The sequence below is a fragment of the Epinephelus moara genome, chromosome 2, assembly GCF_006386435.1.
Source record: "Epinephelus moara isolate mb chromosome 2, YSFRI_EMoa_1.0, whole genome shotgun sequence".
Taxonomy (NCBI): domain Eukaryota; kingdom Metazoa; phylum Chordata; class Actinopteri; order Perciformes; family Serranidae; genus Epinephelus; species Epinephelus moara.
This window is the reverse complement of record NC_065507.1, coordinates 5,318,687-5,336,619: the sequence shown is the minus strand read 5'-3', so window position 1 is coordinate 5,336,619 and position 17,933 is coordinate 5,318,687. Positions and strand designations below refer to the sequence as shown.

General features: G+C 42.9%; 1 protein-coding gene across 12 annotated transcripts in view; it reads right to left on the bottom strand.

Moving 5' to 3' along the window:
* Positions 1-17,933, bottom strand: part of phldb1b (pleckstrin homology-like domain, family B, member 1b) — a 164,546-nt gene that overhangs the window by 21,690 nt on the left and 124,923 nt on the right. For 5 of the 12 annotated variants that reach the window (XM_050066795.1, XM_050066822.1, XM_050066786.1 and 2 more), the window contains 10 exons: positions 15,596-15,724; positions 11,468-11,623; positions 10,929-11,039; positions 9,581-9,670; positions 8,101-8,223; positions 6,193-6,354; positions 5,276-5,416; positions 2,769-2,867; positions 2,484-2,586; positions 1,267-1,311 (listed from right to left, as the gene is read on the bottom strand). In XM_050066795.1, the coding sequence (XP_049922752.1) occupies positions 1,267-1,311; positions 2,484-2,586; positions 2,769-2,867; positions 5,276-5,416; positions 6,193-6,354; positions 8,101-8,223; positions 9,581-9,670; positions 10,929-11,039; positions 11,468-11,623; positions 15,596-15,724 (1,159 nt within the window). The remainder of the gene's footprint in view (positions 1-1,266; positions 1,312-2,483; positions 2,587-2,768; positions 2,868-5,275; positions 5,417-6,192; positions 6,355-8,100; positions 8,224-9,580; positions 9,671-10,928; positions 11,040-11,467; positions 11,624-15,595; positions 15,725-17,933) is intronic. The other 7 variants (XM_050066839.1, XM_050066857.1, XM_050066805.1 and 4 more) reach the window with 6 other exon arrangements.

The following is a 17,933-nucleotide window of genomic DNA, read 5'->3' as shown; positions in this document are numbered from 1 at the left end:
AAGTTTCACTTTCTGTTCAGTTCGTTGTCTGTTTTGGAAGTACTGGGTATACAACGGGATAAATTAGACCCGGATTATACTACATGAGTTGTGTGAGAGTTTATAAACATTAGTTTAAATGTAGTTTTGCTGCTGTCAAACGTGGACCCCTATGACTTCAATTCATCATGACGTTTCTCTGTTTTTGGATTCTTCGTTCATCGTGGAGGCATGTGAGAAAAAGAGTTCTTCCCGTACTTAAAGCCAAGTTCAGACCAAAGATTCACAACAAGACGAGTTGAAACCGGCAACTATTTGCAATGCACTGTTGTCTAACGTTCTAAAAACTGGCCGGTTCAAATTAATGCAACTAGATGAGACGGTGTATCATCTCTAGTCAACACCTCTCTGTACTTCCGTTCTGATTTGCAGCTTTTCAGACTTATTTTGTGGCTGAATATAATTTGTAGCTTCTTAAAATCTGAATGAGGATAGTGATAGTGAGATACTGGCTACAATGATGAAACAAAACCAGCATCAGATGGACTGCATTCATAATCAATACGCTACAATAATATAAATAACCAGTGCCAATTCATTTATCACTGAGAATGTGTGTGTGGGCGGGGCATAAGCACATACAGCCAGCAGCAGCGACCCACTGTCCGACACCGGCACACCGTGAGGACGGAAACAGAGGGCCCGACGGGGACGGAGCACCTGCTGCAGCAAGCGAAGACACCATCTGCGGTCTTTTTGACTTGACCAGCGGACCTCACTTCAAGCTGATTGGCTGTTGAAACAGGTGACGTGCTTTAAAACCAGACACCTGCGATGTGACCAGCTGAGCTGCAGGTGACACCATCAGCCGGCTTGCGTTGAGCTCAGACCGGCCAGTTCACACCACTTCAACTTTTCTCTGCAACGTTCTGAAATGGTTTCATCTCGTCGTGAACCTTTGGTCTGAACTGGGCTTTAGATACACATATTAATATGGTCATTTGGAGAGTGAAGTATTCCTTTAAACGTTACTTTTCTGAATGGTACATCACCGTTTTGGTGAACCCTATGAGTGGGTTTAACTACATCTAAGTGATTCACGCATTAGCATTTGAAAGATTCTCTGAAGTTTTGTGTTGGCCCTTGGCAGTAGAGACAAACAGTTACTCTCAGACACTGCGTGCGACGTATGGAGAGACAGAGGATGAACCAACAGGATGAGTCCCGCTGCACAAACTGAAGAAAGCGTAAGAAATCATCAACTCCTGGACGCAGCGATCCATCTACCTGCTGAGCTTCCCTCTATGGTGATCTGTCTGGAGGTCTGGGGCTCTGTGGTGCAGCAGAGCAAGACAGAGACAGAGACAGACAGGGTGACATGAAGAACTGCAGACGCTCATGAATGTGACTGTATCCGGTTTCCGACCCAGCACCCTGAGCTAAAACACCAGACTGCTCTCCTCTGAACCACTGAGTCAAACAACACGACTCTGTGAAGCTCACTGATGCCAGACGTGTAGAGGAGAGCAGGGTAACACTTTACAATAACCAACACTAACAAGTTAATGAGAATAAGAGTGTGCAGCACTGAAGGCAAGCACACTAATTACTGCTGAATATATATTCATCAGTTTGTCTACTGCAGAGTTTACTCATCATTAGAAGATGCTAGAACACTGTTTTAAAGTCTAATGACTTCTCACATACAAGTATAACCAGCAGACAACCCCCCAAACTCCCCTCCCAACTGATGCATAACTTGTTTTGTGATTCAATGATTCAGTGCCATATAAAATATTTTATGTTCCTCAGTTTGGATTTGAGTTTTTAACACAACGGTCCGTTAGTTTCCTGGTTGCTTAGCCAGTGACACAAATGCTGCACCAGTTACAATAGAAACACTCCATCAGGATGTAGAACTGTCAATGATTTATCTGTTATTACTCCAGATAGGACAGCGTCTGGGTGCAGACCCTGGGGATGGAGAGTAATGGAGGTTAAAGGGGGACACAGATTGGTCATTTTGCTAACAAGGGGGACACATGCTCTCTTGTGCCTCGTCCAACAGCCTGCTGAGTATAATATTAATGTGTGCTCCTCGGGCTTGTGAACATCTGCTGCTGCTGTAAACGGCTCTTTTTTATTTATTTTCTGTCCTCTTTTTGGGGAATACACTTGAGGCGACCTTAAATGCATAAACTGTGTTATATAAATAACATTTATTGATAGTAAATGAAGCAGTGTACCGTAGTCAACAGTTAAGTACATGAAACAGGGATTGAGTCGTGTCCTGTCCTCTCATGACACCACAGTGATTATTTAAGGTATGAATACCCACAGCATTATGTACTAAGGACTGATTTACTGTCAACAAATCATTTACCATTATTGAGTAAACATGTAGAGTTCTTATTGCTGCTGTGACTGAAACGTTAATTGATAATTAATGAGCACTGTTGCGTGATGATGTTGTGTGTGGAGTGGAGCTCAGAGGCCTCAGTTACCTTTCTGCTGCAGAGCCAGCTGTCTCTTGGTCTCGATGTTCTGCAGGGTTGCAGCCAAGTTCCTGGGCAGACTGCCAGTGCTGTTGGCCGCCAGCAGGGGGCTCTGCAGGGTCACAGGGAGCAGACACAATATGTCTTACAAGTCAAAGATTAACACATAAATAAGACAAACATGGGCTCTGAATAATGATCTGGGTTTCAAGCGGAAGAGGATGAAGATTTAAGACTACATTAGAAGTCGATGGCTGTATCACTACATCAGCTGGAAATGAACGACCCGTTTACCTTTGGGCTCGAGTTGCGTCCCAGTGTTGCTGCTCCGTGCTGCAGAGGGGATCCAGAGGCTGATTTAGGCTGATCACTGTCCAGCTTGGAGCGGAACACCTGACGGAGGAAGAGATAAAGATTAGAGAGCGCTGATAAACACATGTGATGGCATATGGTGGGGGTTAACAACAATGTTAGAGGAGCAATGAGATCCACCACGGATGACTCACGAGCACCTGCTGGAGAACAGTGGTTAAAGGCACAATTAGCATCACGCTGTGAGTGCTAATGAACACTGACAGGGTTAAAATAAATGCTGGGATTAATTTATTTAAGGTGCAATCAGGGGTAAATTTAAGTATCAAAGAGTGACAAAAATATATTAAAGAGTCTGAAGACAATTCATGAGTTTAGCACACACACACACACACACACACACACACACACACACACACACACACACACACACACTAAGAACAACTGCCTTGTCTATTTCATTGGACAGCTCTTTGATCAGGCCCACTTACGTTAATGCTGCGCTCATGTACTGTGTGAAATGACTTGAAAGGGTTCACACATTTTCCAACTTTATTTAAGTGGTGCTTTAAGTTTTCTGTGGCCTTCCTCTGCTCCTCTGCAGCTTTATTCCAAACTTAACACACACAAACTGACTTCATGTTTTACACCGAAGCAAACACTGAAGCTCCAGTCACAACAAAAAGTCCCAGCATGCAGCTGTGTCCTGGTTTTTGCTTTCATTTGTCAGAATGAAATGAGGCAGTTTATTCAGTCATTGATCATCTCAGAGGTGAACAGTAGTTTCTTGTAGTTTTTTTAGAGGCTTCATCAGGAAAACTCTCATATGGTGTAATTTCAGTATTATTTAACATCAGGAGTCGTATTCACAAACATTCTGAGGACACTCTCAGAGAGCTCCTAATTTAGCCTAAAAACTTTTAGTAAGGAGTCCTAGCTTAGGTGTGATTTGGGAAAGTTCTCAGAGCAACTCTGAACAAGGAAGGGACAGAAACTTTTACCTCAGTGAGGAGGTGTGGTCGACCCCAATGACAGGTGTGACACATTCTTTTGCCTTTCCCAAACCACCCCCTGCACCCTCTCCCTGCTCACTTTCAATCTGTTTTCGCACTCACATGGAGTGTCCGCCACTTTGAGTGCCGTCCCAACAAACTAGAGAGGAGTGGAAGTGAGTTATAAAACCCTCCAACTGATGCCGACTTACTGTCCATGTGCAAGGCCGTATTGTGTTTGTCATGGAAGACGCTCCGTACAAATAAAGTTCTGCAACTTCCCTTACAAACGTAACCTGCTCAAACTAATAACATCTTACGGGTAACATTGGATTTAGGACAAAATCTATCCCTCCCTAGTCTCTGGAACACAGTCACGCTCATTTGATTGTAGTGCTGTTTATTTACGACAACTAAAAAACTAAGCAGCTTAAAAAAATCAGAGTAAAAAGCCAAAAGATGTTTACAAAAAAAAAAAGAAAAGAAAGAAAAGACACGCCAACAAAGACGCTTAGAGTACGCTGTATTTCTATCTATTTATATACTGATTTATTTTATATATCTCAATTTATCAAGTTATTTAATCTTTTAATGATAAAAACTTAATATACAAAAATCCAGGCAGGCCTCTGGCAGCACATATAGATTAACTATAAGTGCTATAAATACATTTAAAGAACATAAAATTATATTACGCTTTATTTTTCTCCATGGTTACAAAAAGTTACAACAGTTTCTGTTTACGCTGCAGAGAGAAGTTTGTCCCAAAGCTTGCCGCTGTGTTTACATTATACACCTTAATGGAGGGAGCTTCATTCAGCTGTGAAGGTGACAAGAAATGGAGTTACACCCCGTGACGGAGTGGGTGGGGTTGGGTTTTGGAAAGGCCTGTTGTCTGTGTGATCACTCTGCTGATGGAAGGTTGAGATAGACCAAAGTCGTCTCTGCTGCACTGATGCATTTATCCAGTTTTCTAGTTGTGATCATTTTGTTTCTGATGTTATATTGTTAGGTGAGAAACATGCGTGTGTATTTCCAATAAGATCGACCACAAACATCCCTGCACGATCTAATCTGTGGCATCTCATTAACTCATTCAGTGTCTGGAGAATATTTTTCTGACCTCTTTGTGTTTCCACCATTTTCTCCTCTGATTAAAACTACTAAAAGTCCTCCCCTCTGCTCCGAACAGTTTCTCACCTTAAGTCCTCTCTTAAGATCCAAGATGCTTTGTTAATAACTCTTGTGTATACCAGGACCTAGTCTTACCTTTAAGGGGAAATTCTAAGAAAACGTCATAAATCTAATAATTTTCTTAGGAGCAACTCTTTGTAGGAGGAAGCTTTGTGAATGCGGCCCCTGACGTTTGCAGACTTTTTTGCTGTTGGTTAGATACACACAGCTGAAGCAGTGTGAAGGTTGGAAGGAGAATAAAAGCACACAAACAGCAGACAAATGAGTGGGGAAAAAGGAGGAGAAAGAAGAAAGGCCCTCTACCTGCAGCACAGGCCTGCGGCCCGACAGAGACTTGGCTGGCAGAGGGGGAGCACAGAGCTGGCTGGAGCCAGCCATCAGCTCCTGGTACCACTGCTCTAAATCTAGCTTGGGCAGGTGAGACCTGCTACCTTCAGACGGGTACTGGAGAGCACATGGCGGAGCAGCAAGGAGACACAGAAGAAGAAGAACACAAAGACGAGAAGAGAAGACGAGGAGATTAGAAAGCATTCAAAGACAGTAGGAAGAGGTAGAAACATTTGCTTTAAACACCCTCAGAGGCTGTAATTAAGGGTTTTTTATACTTTGAAAATGATCCTTAAATATGTTCAACACATTATTGTTGTCAGCTGCGTTAGGCTTCATCGCCTCCAGCTGCTACATCGCTGCTTTACATGTCTCTATTCTAACTCTGTGTTGCTGCTGCAATGACCCAGTTTCTAACAAGAACATTAAAGTTTTCATCTCATTTTATGTTTTACTTCACTTCAGTGTCCTCGGAGCTTAATGCATACTACAGCTCATAATGTCTGAAAGAATAACTAGAGTTGTTTAACCACAGTTATTAGCGCTCCCTGTCTGTTCTGTCTCTGTTGTCCTGACCATAAAAAACATTTTGAGCAGATGATGGCGACACGCTGCTCACTGACAGGACCATCACGCAGCTTAAATAGATCAGTTTGGTTTTGATTAGCATGATATGAAATGTTATGGTGTGACTGTGAGCTACGTTTGGTGATTCTCTGGAAACAATGAGTTTGTGACACAAATGAGGGGCGCTATAATCCCAGGCCGAAGCAAAGTGAAGAAACCTGGGGAACACCACTTTTTAGTTGAGCTGGTGAAAGCCAATAAACTACTGCAGCATTAAAAGCAGGAAGGATGGAAGGAGGGAGGGAAGGAAGGTAGGCAGCACACACCTCCACAGAGAGAGAAAGGGAGGAGCCGTGTGGAGAGGAGAGGCAGGAGAAGGCGGGGTCTACTGCTCCGGGCTGCAGAGGCTGGCGAAGCGGGGAAGTCGGGGACGACTCCACCTTGGGCATCCCGTACATCTGATTTAACTGTCCCACTGTCACATACTCCTTCGCAAAGGCAACACACACACAGAGGAGGACGGAGGAGGGAGAGGAGACAGGAGTGAAGACAAACACGTCAGTACGACAGGCAGCAGGAGGGAAACATTATATTCACTTAGTGACCGTCTGCTTCATGAAGGAGTGAGGGGAGGAGGGTCGTTACAACATACAGTCAACATTAGGTTTAGACTGATATAAAGAGCCGCTTCTCGTTTACCTAAAATGCTGCCATGAACATTTTATTGCTCTGAACAGGCAGAAATATTTGCTCATATATTTATTGCTATGCTGTGTTTTTGTCACACGAGAACAGAGGTGAGTATCACTGGGAACCAATCAGAAACATTTCCTCATTTAAATCATAACGTTGCTCATTTTAGATTATGATTATATTCGGGAGAAGCTCTTTTATGGCTGATCGATGATGCACTCATTAAATTTTGCTTTTCATTGTTAAGGCAAACTGTGTCAAGCTTTAATGACACACTTAAATTTAACGCTTTTTAAGACCTTTTCAAAATAATTTCTAGAGTTAGGTTAATGTACATTTTGCCCACAGGTAACAGCAGGAAAACATAAAAGTGTGATGACTCTCATCTCATCTTTTTTTCTCTAAGATTTCTAAGCAGATTTATAGAATCTTTTCATGCTCGGACATCTTAAGAAAATGTCAGTCACACTGAATGTTAAAATATGTGTATCATGTCTTTGTGTTCAGATTTGACGAGTACAAGTGACACAAATTTTAAACTCCAATGAAAATCTTCCTCGTGTTTTTAGAGCGCCTGCATCTGTAGAGCACAGAGAATAGTTAATACTGATTTTTGGATTTTCACAGGTGAGTAGCTTTCGGTCCTGTGCAGAGGTAGGTTTAATGTAGGAATTAGATTATTAGAGTGAGTTGGGTTTATCTACATTTTGCCAACAGGTCAGTCTAGTAAAGTAAAAAGACAGTGTTAGGTTCAGTGGTAGGTTTAAAGATCTGTGACCTCAGAAATGTGGACTTTCACACAGTAGAGCTTAACTCATTTTAATAAAAGTAAATTAAAAGAGGAATAAATTAAGATAGATAAAATTTGTGTAGCAATTCAGACCTCACAAAATTCAAATTTAAGAGTATTTCATGATTTCTAAGGACTTGTATATCTATAAATCTGAATTTAAGGCATTTTAAGACATTTTAAGGACCTGCACACACCCTGATTTGTCTACTTGACCTGTTATGTCTCTACTTTCAGTTTTCAAATACAGGCATAAAAATGCACCCTGAAATACCTTTATTAAATAATTTGTTTGGTACCAGTACCAAAACTTATTGTACTGACACTTACATAAAACAACAACAACATAAAATCACACCCGGCCCAGTTTTGTTTTGCAGAAGCAAGAAAATATTGAATATATTTGGCATGCAATTTTACAATTTAACTTTTAGTTGCCTCGATGCAAACCTGCATTGATCAGTCCAGCCCTAATTAAACCCTCTGCACTGCTGATATGATGCAGTTACAGATCCTACTGTAAGTGAGCGCTGCTTTCCGGCTGCAGACAGGGTGAGTACAAGTCAAGATGCTAATAATACCAACAGCTCATGTAGCAGAGAACAAAGCCAACACTTTGATTAACAGCAAACCGCAGAGGGAGCAGCACGATATGGAAATGGAAGGATGGATAGAGATGGTCAGACAGACAGAGAGGAGAGCAGAGAGACAGAAACTCATCAGCACAGAGACAGACAGGAAGTGATGGTACCTCGCAGGCGCCAGCTAATGCAGCATCGACGGCAAACGAGCGGCCGTGAGAGGCGGGCTTGCTGCTTTCGCGGAGGCCGCCGCTGCCGTACATCTTATAGACATCCGACAGCTTCATGTACTCCTGAGCAGCAGCCAGCAGCCAGCAGAGGTCAGACAGGATGAGAAGCCATGAGGACAAAGCTGCACCGCACTCATGTACAGTATATGAACACACACAGAAACACAGAGCCAACAGAGACAGAGACGTGTTGTGGGAAATAAAGCAGGCCCATATTTAACCTAAGTGCTGGTGCTACGGCTGAGAGGTGCACGGAGACAGCAGACAAACAGGAACACACCAAGCAACAGAAAAAGCATCTTTAGCGTCACAGCTGGCTGACACACACAGCATGTCACACACGGGTACTTTTGTTGGCTGTTACAACAACCAGTGATGTAGTGGTAAATAAGAACATCCATATCCTCCACTACATCCCTGAGCACGGAGCAGACAAACTCAACACGAACTGAAGCTGCTGTGTCGACTGCTACTGTAACACAGCTGCTGTAAACTGTGTCCGATGGGAAAGAGCAGCCCAGCCAGGCACAACACAGCACAGCGAGCCACAGGTGCAATTAGAGCTTAAGTGCGACCAGGACACTGACAGTAAAATGGGTGAGCGCTGGGGTGAGTCACACAGACAGCAGAGGGGTAAGCAGCGGGCTTCATGCAGGAGTCGTTAGTCTGGTTACCTCTGTAGGGCTGCTGGGGTACAACTGACAGAGAGGGGAGGGATGTAAGTAGGAAGGAGAGGCTCGACAGAGGGAATGCTGGGAGGAGTGGATATCCTCCAACAACAGGTCGGCCTCGCTGATGTGGAGCGCTTCCTGTTTTAACAGTTCAGGAAGAAGTGCTTTTAATGTCTTCAGAGAACGTCAGGACACAGATACAAGTTCTCCACATGAAGCAGAGCTACAGGGAGTGTGTGAGACAGGTGTTCTGTCAATCGCCCTCCGTCTGTCAGAGCTGTTCACACCTGGAGTAACATGTGTCTGTGGTGATCTGATCACAGCAGGACAGCTCGGTCTGCTCACACCTTGAGTTACAAAGTGTGTGTCTTGAGTGACCACTTGAGAAATCCTGGAAGAATGCACTGGGTGCGTTTACACCTGTACTTCCTACAGCTGTCCATTTGTGATCCAACAAACCAGGACTGATGTTAACACCAGGTGTAAACAGGGTCTTAAAGCATCAGTGAGTTAGTCTGCGCTACACACACATCATCAACAACTCTGCGTTATTAACACACCCGACATCAAGCTTTAGTCTGATTACAGCAGTCGTGCTGAACAGTTAAATCCTAAAATCTAACACCAAGTTTAGAAATCACTTCAAGTCAAAGACGTGAATGTGGTGAGGAGTCAGCTGTGAGTCATCAAAGCTCCCTTTTGTTTTCAGGCCGGCAGCGCTGAGTGTGTGTGTTCAGTCGTTCTCTCACCTCTCTCATCGCAGTGGAGGACTTGGGGAAGCTCTTTCCACCCGTCAGGCTGTGGTATCTCTTCTCCAGGGCCGACAGCCTCTCCTTCTCCTGGGACATACAGACGTACAGTGTGTTAGCTGTTGGGGAGCAGCTTTTTAAATCGAGGCTTTGGGTGAAACATTATTCAATGCACTCACAGTAGCCCCCTTTACACTTGACAGTTGACAGCTCAAGGTGGAAATATCACGCCAATACGCTGCCTCACTGTTCTGTACATAAGGTACGATCATGGAATGGGGGACAGAGTTGTCTCACCTCTGAGCCAGGAATGGAGGTGGTAACAGTGCCAAAATGACATTCTGATGACATGTAATGCGTGCAACCCACTGCAGGAGATTTAAAAAGTAGCTGATAGCAGTTAGCAGCTAACTCAAAGAAGAAGAACAGCAGCTAAAAATGTCCACAAATTGGGAAAAGAATTAGGTCCGGGAGCTCATTACCCTCCGAGCAGAGGACGAGATCAGCCACCATTTAAAAGGGACAGTTACGCCTTGTTTCCACGTACTTATGTGACTGGTGTCCGCAGATCCGTAAATACACGGATGATGCCTCCAGTGTCCAATGCAAGGAAGTGCCTTTCCTTACAGATGGATAGAAACCTGATAGAAGCTACCTGTAGCCATGGGGGAGAGGCTAATTTTGTCAGTTTTTCACCATCTGGTAGTTTGGAATATGCACATGGAACATTATTGAGGAAATATTTAATCATAAAGACATATGAACGGCTGAACAAGTCATAAAGACAATGTCTGTACATAATCTATAACCATATTTTCGCAGATTAACATTACTCAGATTCACACTGTGTTAAAACAAGATAAAAAAAGTTATTTGTAATCAGTCAAACTCGCTTGTCAATCGACACAGGGAACTGAATTGAAGGAAAAAGCCTGAAATCCACCTCAAAAGTTAAATTTTTTTAAAGTACCTGAGGTTATTTTTCAGACCAAAATATTACAGAGGGGAGGAGGCATATCAGACATCACATGACTCATCAATGGACTTCCTGTAGACTCTTCTCCGTACAGATACGTAAGTAGAAACACGAGGTTACTGTCATGTTATGCGCTTGTTTATAAAGTGCTGCCAATGCGTGTGTTATATGTCACACTAGAGGCCGACGCTGTTTTGTTACATGTCACACCTGTCACACCTCTCTTGATTCTGCAATGCTGGGATCTTGTCTATAATCTGACATTGGAGCAGCATGATGTAAAAATGCAAAGGCAGCATAAAGAAGGGACTTTGTAGCGGCTCTACAGCACCATCTCTAGGCTAGTGTGAGTATGAAATGGTTACCAAGTACCTTTTGGAGCATCTGCAGTGTGAGGGTTCTGTCTTTGGCCAGCCGCTCACACTCCTGGGACGCCTGCAGGCCGAGCTGGTTGGCCTGGCTCTCCAGAGCGGATACCTTCTCCTAAAGATGGCAGAGAGAATGAATGAAGGCTTTAGTGTAGGCTGTGCAGTGACAACAGCAGAGAACACGTCCTATAACTTTATTAATGCCAGAGTGGAAGGATCCGGTGGTGCAAAATGAATGCATGGTGGTATTTTCTTGGTTTTACATCACAGAATTGAATTCATGCAGGGAGCAGATGTTTGAGGCTTGTTTGGTTGCTCCCCCTCTGCCTGCTGTTGCTTACACACTGCATCACTGACCTTCTGAGTACACTGTGAACATAATAACCCACAAGCTTTGCTCTTACAGTTAAAAGTCTGGTCAAACTAAACAGATACTGAATCTCTGCAGAGATATTTGCCACTGGCGGCTCCAGCTCTTACACATAAGCCCATACTACACACACCATCATCATATCCTCGCACTGAGTGATGATGTTTCCTCACCTTCCTCTTGGCCACACTGTTGTGGTACTCGGCTCTCTCCTGGAGCAGCTGCTGGCTGATGGTTTCTCTTTCCTCCTCCAGGCTGCTCTCTCTCTCCAGCTGCTGAAACTCCAAGTCCTCAAACTTTTTGGTTCCTGTCTCCAGCGCCTCTCCGTCCTGATGGAGGCGCACACACAACGTCAGCGGTTACATCATAAACAGAGAAACAGCACTGAACACACTGAATGCTCATTTTAAAGCCATCCACTACTCTCAGACTAGCGTAGCTGCCGACAGTGAAGCCAAAACACCTCGACTTTTATATCTGAGACAGATGAAAACATTTCCCAGCAGGGATGAAGCTCATTTTGGGGACAAGTAAAAGCACATTGTGCTCAGTCAAGCAGACAGTCATGAAGAACATGCTTCAACTGCAGCACAGCAACTGGTGTGTGTGTGTGTGTGTGTGTGTGTGCGTGGTCATTAGATGGACTGTGATACACAAGAGGCAAAGGATGCTCATTTACATAAAATACATATTTATTTTTTTACACTGGAATATTTATGGTCAAAAATGTGTTGTTGTTTTGTTTTTTAACTTAATTTGTATTAATGTAATTTGATTTTTCCCTCCGTCACTTTCTCTCCACAGAATTCTTTTACTTAAACTTCTTGAGAAGAAGCTCCTGCAGCACAATACCCGCAGTGAGGTCAACTCTTGACAGGACATTCAGGGGTAATTTGAAAGATGCTTCTTTTGGTTAATGAACGCCTGTTGGTGAGTCTGTGCTCGTTGGGAATTATAGGCTCTGACTGTTAATGATATCGGGAGGCCGTAAAGGTGACATAAGTAGAAATACTATATGAGATTTTGATTAACAGGATGTTGAATCACCACCACATTTAAATGAAATTTTTTAAATCAGTTAATCCATGTTTTAAACTGTTTTTAAATGTCCTTTTTTAAATTGAATTGCCTTGTGTGTCTGGTTTATGTCTGTTTAATGTGGAGCCCTCAGTGCTTATACTGCTCTTATTGTAAAGCACTTTATGCTGCATTTCTTGTATGAAAGGTGCTTTATGAATTACAATTAAAATAATTATTATAATTATTATATCAATGTATTTATGGTAGTTAACTTTCACACTTACAGCCTCAGCTCAGTGATGATATATATTTTATTTTTTATTTTTTTTACATCTTAAGCACTAGTGTTAAACACTGTAGCACAATGCACATTTTATTTTCATTTTTTTATATATATATATATTTTTCGACAGCAGTTTATGAAGCAAAACATAAATTATGATAAAAAGCAATTTCTGCTGCTGTTCGATTTTTCACAATTTAGGAACTTTGTAGAACATTTTTGGAGAGATTAAGTGTACATATCAGCGCCACATGTCAGGGAGACTTAAGGAGGGATTATTTATTCTTTATTTTAATGTACATATTTATTTCTATTTTATTTACACATACTTCTAGTTCATACTCTTATTCTTACTTCTTATGATTCTCTATTCTTTACATCGAAGCGACTGTAACGAATCACAATTTTCCCTCAGGGATCAATAAAGTATTTCTGATCATTTTTTATTATTACTATTATTAAGGTGGCCATTGGCAACAATTTAAAAAAAAAATGACGATCAATAGGGGCAACAAAGAGCAAAACGTGCACCTGGGAAAAAAAACATTTCTATATATTCTAACATATTTTGTTGCCATCAGAGTCAGGACCGGATCCAGACAACGCTGCACATGCGTGGGCACATTTACTTGCGTACACACAGGCAAAGCAATTTAACGTGTTTGACTGTTTGGTGAAAAGTTAAACCAACTTGTCAAAATCCTGAACGTATGTGCAAATACTTCTTCGACTTAAGAAGAACCAGATGAACCTGAACGGATAGATAAGATCTAGGGTTGCTCGATATTGGATTGTTTGCCGATATCCAATAACTGATACCGATATCGCTACATTCACTTTTTTGCCCTCCTAACTTTAGTGATCATCAAGTCTCTTCTGTAGTGGAATTAACATCATATTATACAGACATGAAATACTTTTAAATGTATGTACTGTTCAGTCATTGTGCAAAATAACAAAAAGCATGTTGGCCAATTCTGACATTTCATTTTTAACCCAATATCCACCTATGCTGATGATGCTCCGATATTATCGTGCAGCCCTAATGAGAGCAGATAAACACAAACTACAAATAATTTCCATTGGTTACAGTACTAAAGCTTTTAAACATTATTTTATGTCATATTTTCATTATTAAGCTGCCATATAACTGCACAGTAATTATTCATCATGTAAGGTGACTAAAATGGCAACCGTATCTTCAGTTGTGGCAACTAAATGCCTGGTTGCCAGCCCAGTTACCACTTCTAAAGGTCAGAGTTTAGCCCTGCACTGTTCGGACTACAAAAACTATCTTACAAATCCTACATGGAGGAAAGTATGATTCATGGAAATATAAGATACTGATGGCTTAAATGTAAATATATATAAATCTGTAAGGTTTCTCTCAGGTATCAGGCCATCCTCCATGTTGTTGCTCAAGTTTAACTTCTGTCAGCAGCAGGGAGACGAGTGTTTGAGTCTGTGGGCTCTAAAGAATCTTTGGAGCAATTGTGAAGGAGCCGACAGGCTGCAAAGTTAATTCACTGAGATGAAAATGACTCATTTTACACAAGTGGTCAAAACAGGAACAAAGAACTCAGAATGTTAAACATCTACTGTGGGCGTTTAAACAAGTCTGAAACCTTGGGAGCAACTTTTGTTCTGAGTTTAGACTTTATTCTACTTAGCACTTAATGTTGAAGTGTACTTGTGCAGCCTGACGCCGCTGCCAAAACACTGATTCTCAAGGTTTGTTCTCTCACTGAGCCAAACAAACTAAATTAAATAAAGACTCCAGCTCTACATACAGCTTCACTGAATCTGATCTGCACACAGAGCATCACCGTCAACACATAAATGCAGCCTACAGTAACTACTCTAACTTGTTTTTTTCAAACAACAAGATTCATTTCCAGAGGAGAAGTCACAGGATGAGAGCAGGGGGAGACAGAGCATGGATCTAGTCAGGGCCTATGTTAATTGATTAGTCAGCAGTTACACAAATTATGCGAGCCATGACAAATCAGAGAAGAGATGCAGATCAGATTCACACATGCAGTGCAGCGCCGCCGTGTCACATGACGCACAGTTTACCAAAATGCATCACCAGCAGCTGCAGTGACCAGGAGCTGTGTGTGTGTGTGTGTGTGTGTGTGTGTGTGTGTGTGTGTGAGCTCCTGAGGGATTCAGTAGCATGTAGGTGTTGTGTGGAGGAGGCAGAATTCCTGCAGCTTGTGGCAACAGCACGTCTGTGAGGGAGGCTGTCATAAACACTGAGGGTGTGTGTGTATGTGTGTGTGTCTAAAGCCATACAGTATGTAGTGGGCCCCTGCTGAAGGGTTAATGGTGCCTGTAGCACTATGTGCGATGGCATGTGCTGAGGCCTGGCACCTTCACTGCCCTACTAACACTGAGAGCAGTACGTACAGTAGCAGTGAGAGTGAGAAGACTGTGACAGACAGAAGCGTTGTAATGCTTTTATCTATGCCTTTTAATGTGGATTATCTGACCCCCCAAAAAATATCACTGCACTTACAATCAATCAGACCTAGAGTTGTCTCCTTTGGTCTGAGTCAGGGACTAATCTCGTTCCAAAGTTGTATAATTGCCTCAGCTCTCAGCTAAAACTCTGTGTACGCCTGGTGTGAAGAACGTGTGAGGTGTGTACATTCCTTCTTTATAGGTACCAGTTAATGTGTGGAAAAAAAGGGGTACACATCGTTCATATATCTGGCCCCAGATGTTATAAATCCAAAATAAAAAAAGGGTGCTTAATACCAAATACTGCTTCTGTGCGTCAGGCTGGTGCTCAGGGGACTGGGCTGATGCTACTCACTAAGAGGCTGTGGGTGGGACGGTGACTGTGGGGTGGTGTGTGTGCATGTGTGTGTAGGTGGTGGATCAGGTCATGTTCTGCAGATTCAAATGGTCAGGCTGCAGCAGACTGAAGTCTATAGGAGGGGTGGGATGGTGGGGGGGGCGGGGTCTATGTGCTTCTGTTGTTCTGACGACCCACCCTTTTGAGCTGTTCTTGCAACTGTTCCCGCAGCGACTCGGGACAGTTATGAAGCTGGTTCTCCAACTCAGCGTAGCCCTCCTGGAGGCTCTGCAGGGCCCGCCGCTCGGCCTCAACATTAGCCCTCTCCTAGAAAGACACAACACACACCCACACACAGGATGGATGGACGAGGGGAGAGAAAGAGACAGAGAGAGAAACACACTGCTCAAAAATCCACGCCATGCAAATAAAAAGCCGTGAGGTGTTAGCAACAGACATGTCGGGGCAGATCTCTAGGGCTCGGCAGGGCACAGGAAGTAGCTCATTGATTGCTGGGATGTTTCAAATGGCGGTCTGGGATTCACTGATGGAACATGGTCTTAGAATAACCAGAGAAGATCATTCCACCCCTCTAATTCTCCTCATACAATTAATTTAATTTTAAGTAACAGACACATTTGAGTGCCTTCTAGGGACTTGCTAAAATCCTTCTGTCACTGACAACTACTGGCTGTAAATATCCTTCAAAAGACTTCAATAAGCTGTTGGAAAATTGGCCCATAATTTGCTTGACATTTATTGGTCCCAGAACATTTATACTTGAATTCCTGAGCAGTGTTTGTCAGCAGTGACACTGTCTCAGCTGATTTCCAGTTAAAGCACAGACACATCGTGTCTCTTTGGTGCTGCTCCAGTTTCAAACTCAGAAACACTTTCTTCGGTTTGATGTGTGAAGCTGAAAAGGTTGGCAGGTCTTTGAGGACTACTAGCACTGACAGGAGTTTTGCTCCTGAGTGAAAGGCAGGGTTCTGTCCTGTGTCTTCAGAGTCGAGGGGACGCTCAAGCTGAAAACTTTGGGTTACAAAGGTAACCCTGGTTCTCTAATAACATGAGTGTGGTATCAAATCGGGGTTCCGTATCTTAGCTCCCGGCGGTCGAGTGGTTAGCTCAGTCTGTGGGCTGTTAAGCTAATAGTCCCTTTGGCAGTCTTGTCGAGACATTTAGCTTTCTGGGTAAAAAAGCAAGTCGAGATTTTTCAACAAGCTGGTGACGCTGCATTATCCCCTTTTACAGGCAGAGGATGTTCCTCCTCTAGATGCAGTTGTCACGACTGCGAGCCTGTAGCGCTGAGATAATGGCATTGGGCTTCCGAGGAATACGCAGAGGGATGTACCCTCCATAGTGAGATACCAAACAAATGTTTGAAAGAGAACACAGGAACAGGAAGTGTCACACTGTCTCCCATCAACTGAAGACTACAGACAGTTATTACTACATTTATGATAAGATCTGTACTTAAAATCAAGTGTGGACGCCCATTGATTGAACTTGATTTCTCAACTTATTCTCAACAGTGATGCTTTTTAATTTTATTTTAGGTAGTAGAACCACAGGTTCAGGGAGAATTTATCCTATAATCTTTTACTAACACCTCAGGTTCCCCGACATTTCTGTGCCAAATGTTGATCCACTTTCGTGAAAAGTAATTCCACAAAAGATAACTTGTATTCTTGGACTTTCAAGACAGGTTTATCGTGTAAGAGGGAAGATAACACTGAGACATCAAGCCAAAGTGGCCATGCCTGATTCACTGACTCAATGACTTATCCTCCAGTAAATCATTATTAATGTCACCTTTACATTTCACTGGGACCCCTGTCGGACCCTCACAGGAACATTTGGGAAATACAGACAAAAACATTGGATTTCGGAAGTTTCACAAGAGCTGATTTAAAAACAAATTTACAACCAACAGTCAAGCTGCTAAACGAGCTTACTCTTAACGTCCTTTCTTTCATACTACAGTTCAGATGTGGTGGGTGCAGGTAAGGTAGAGAACATGCTAGTAGTTTCCCCCATCCACTATCAGACCCTCCTATTCGAAGTCTCTTGTAGAACCCGTGCACTACAGAACCAAAGACTACAGAGCCCAAACAGCCATCGGAGGGCAGGTTTCCTGGCCCACAGGGTCTGTCATGCAGACAGTGAAGAAACAGGAGATCGCAGTGGATCAGAGATACAGCAGCTGTGAGTGCTGAAGAAGCAGAGGAAGGATTAGGGGTTAATGGATGTCAGTTAGTCAGCGGAGTCCAGATAAGAAGAATACAGATGGGAGTTGACCTGAGAGCAAATTACTACTGTAGAAACATGCAAAAGAGAATACCCAAGGAGATCAATCCAGACCTTTGCTCAGCCCTTTACACAGCTGTCTGTACCAAACATTTGAATATATCAAACAGACAGTGATGCCGTCTGATGTAAGGACACCAACAGTGACGAACCAGTAGGGAATGTAAGATACCAGAGAAGGTTGTTTAGGAGACCGTCAAAGCACAGGCAGTGAGTGTATGTGTGT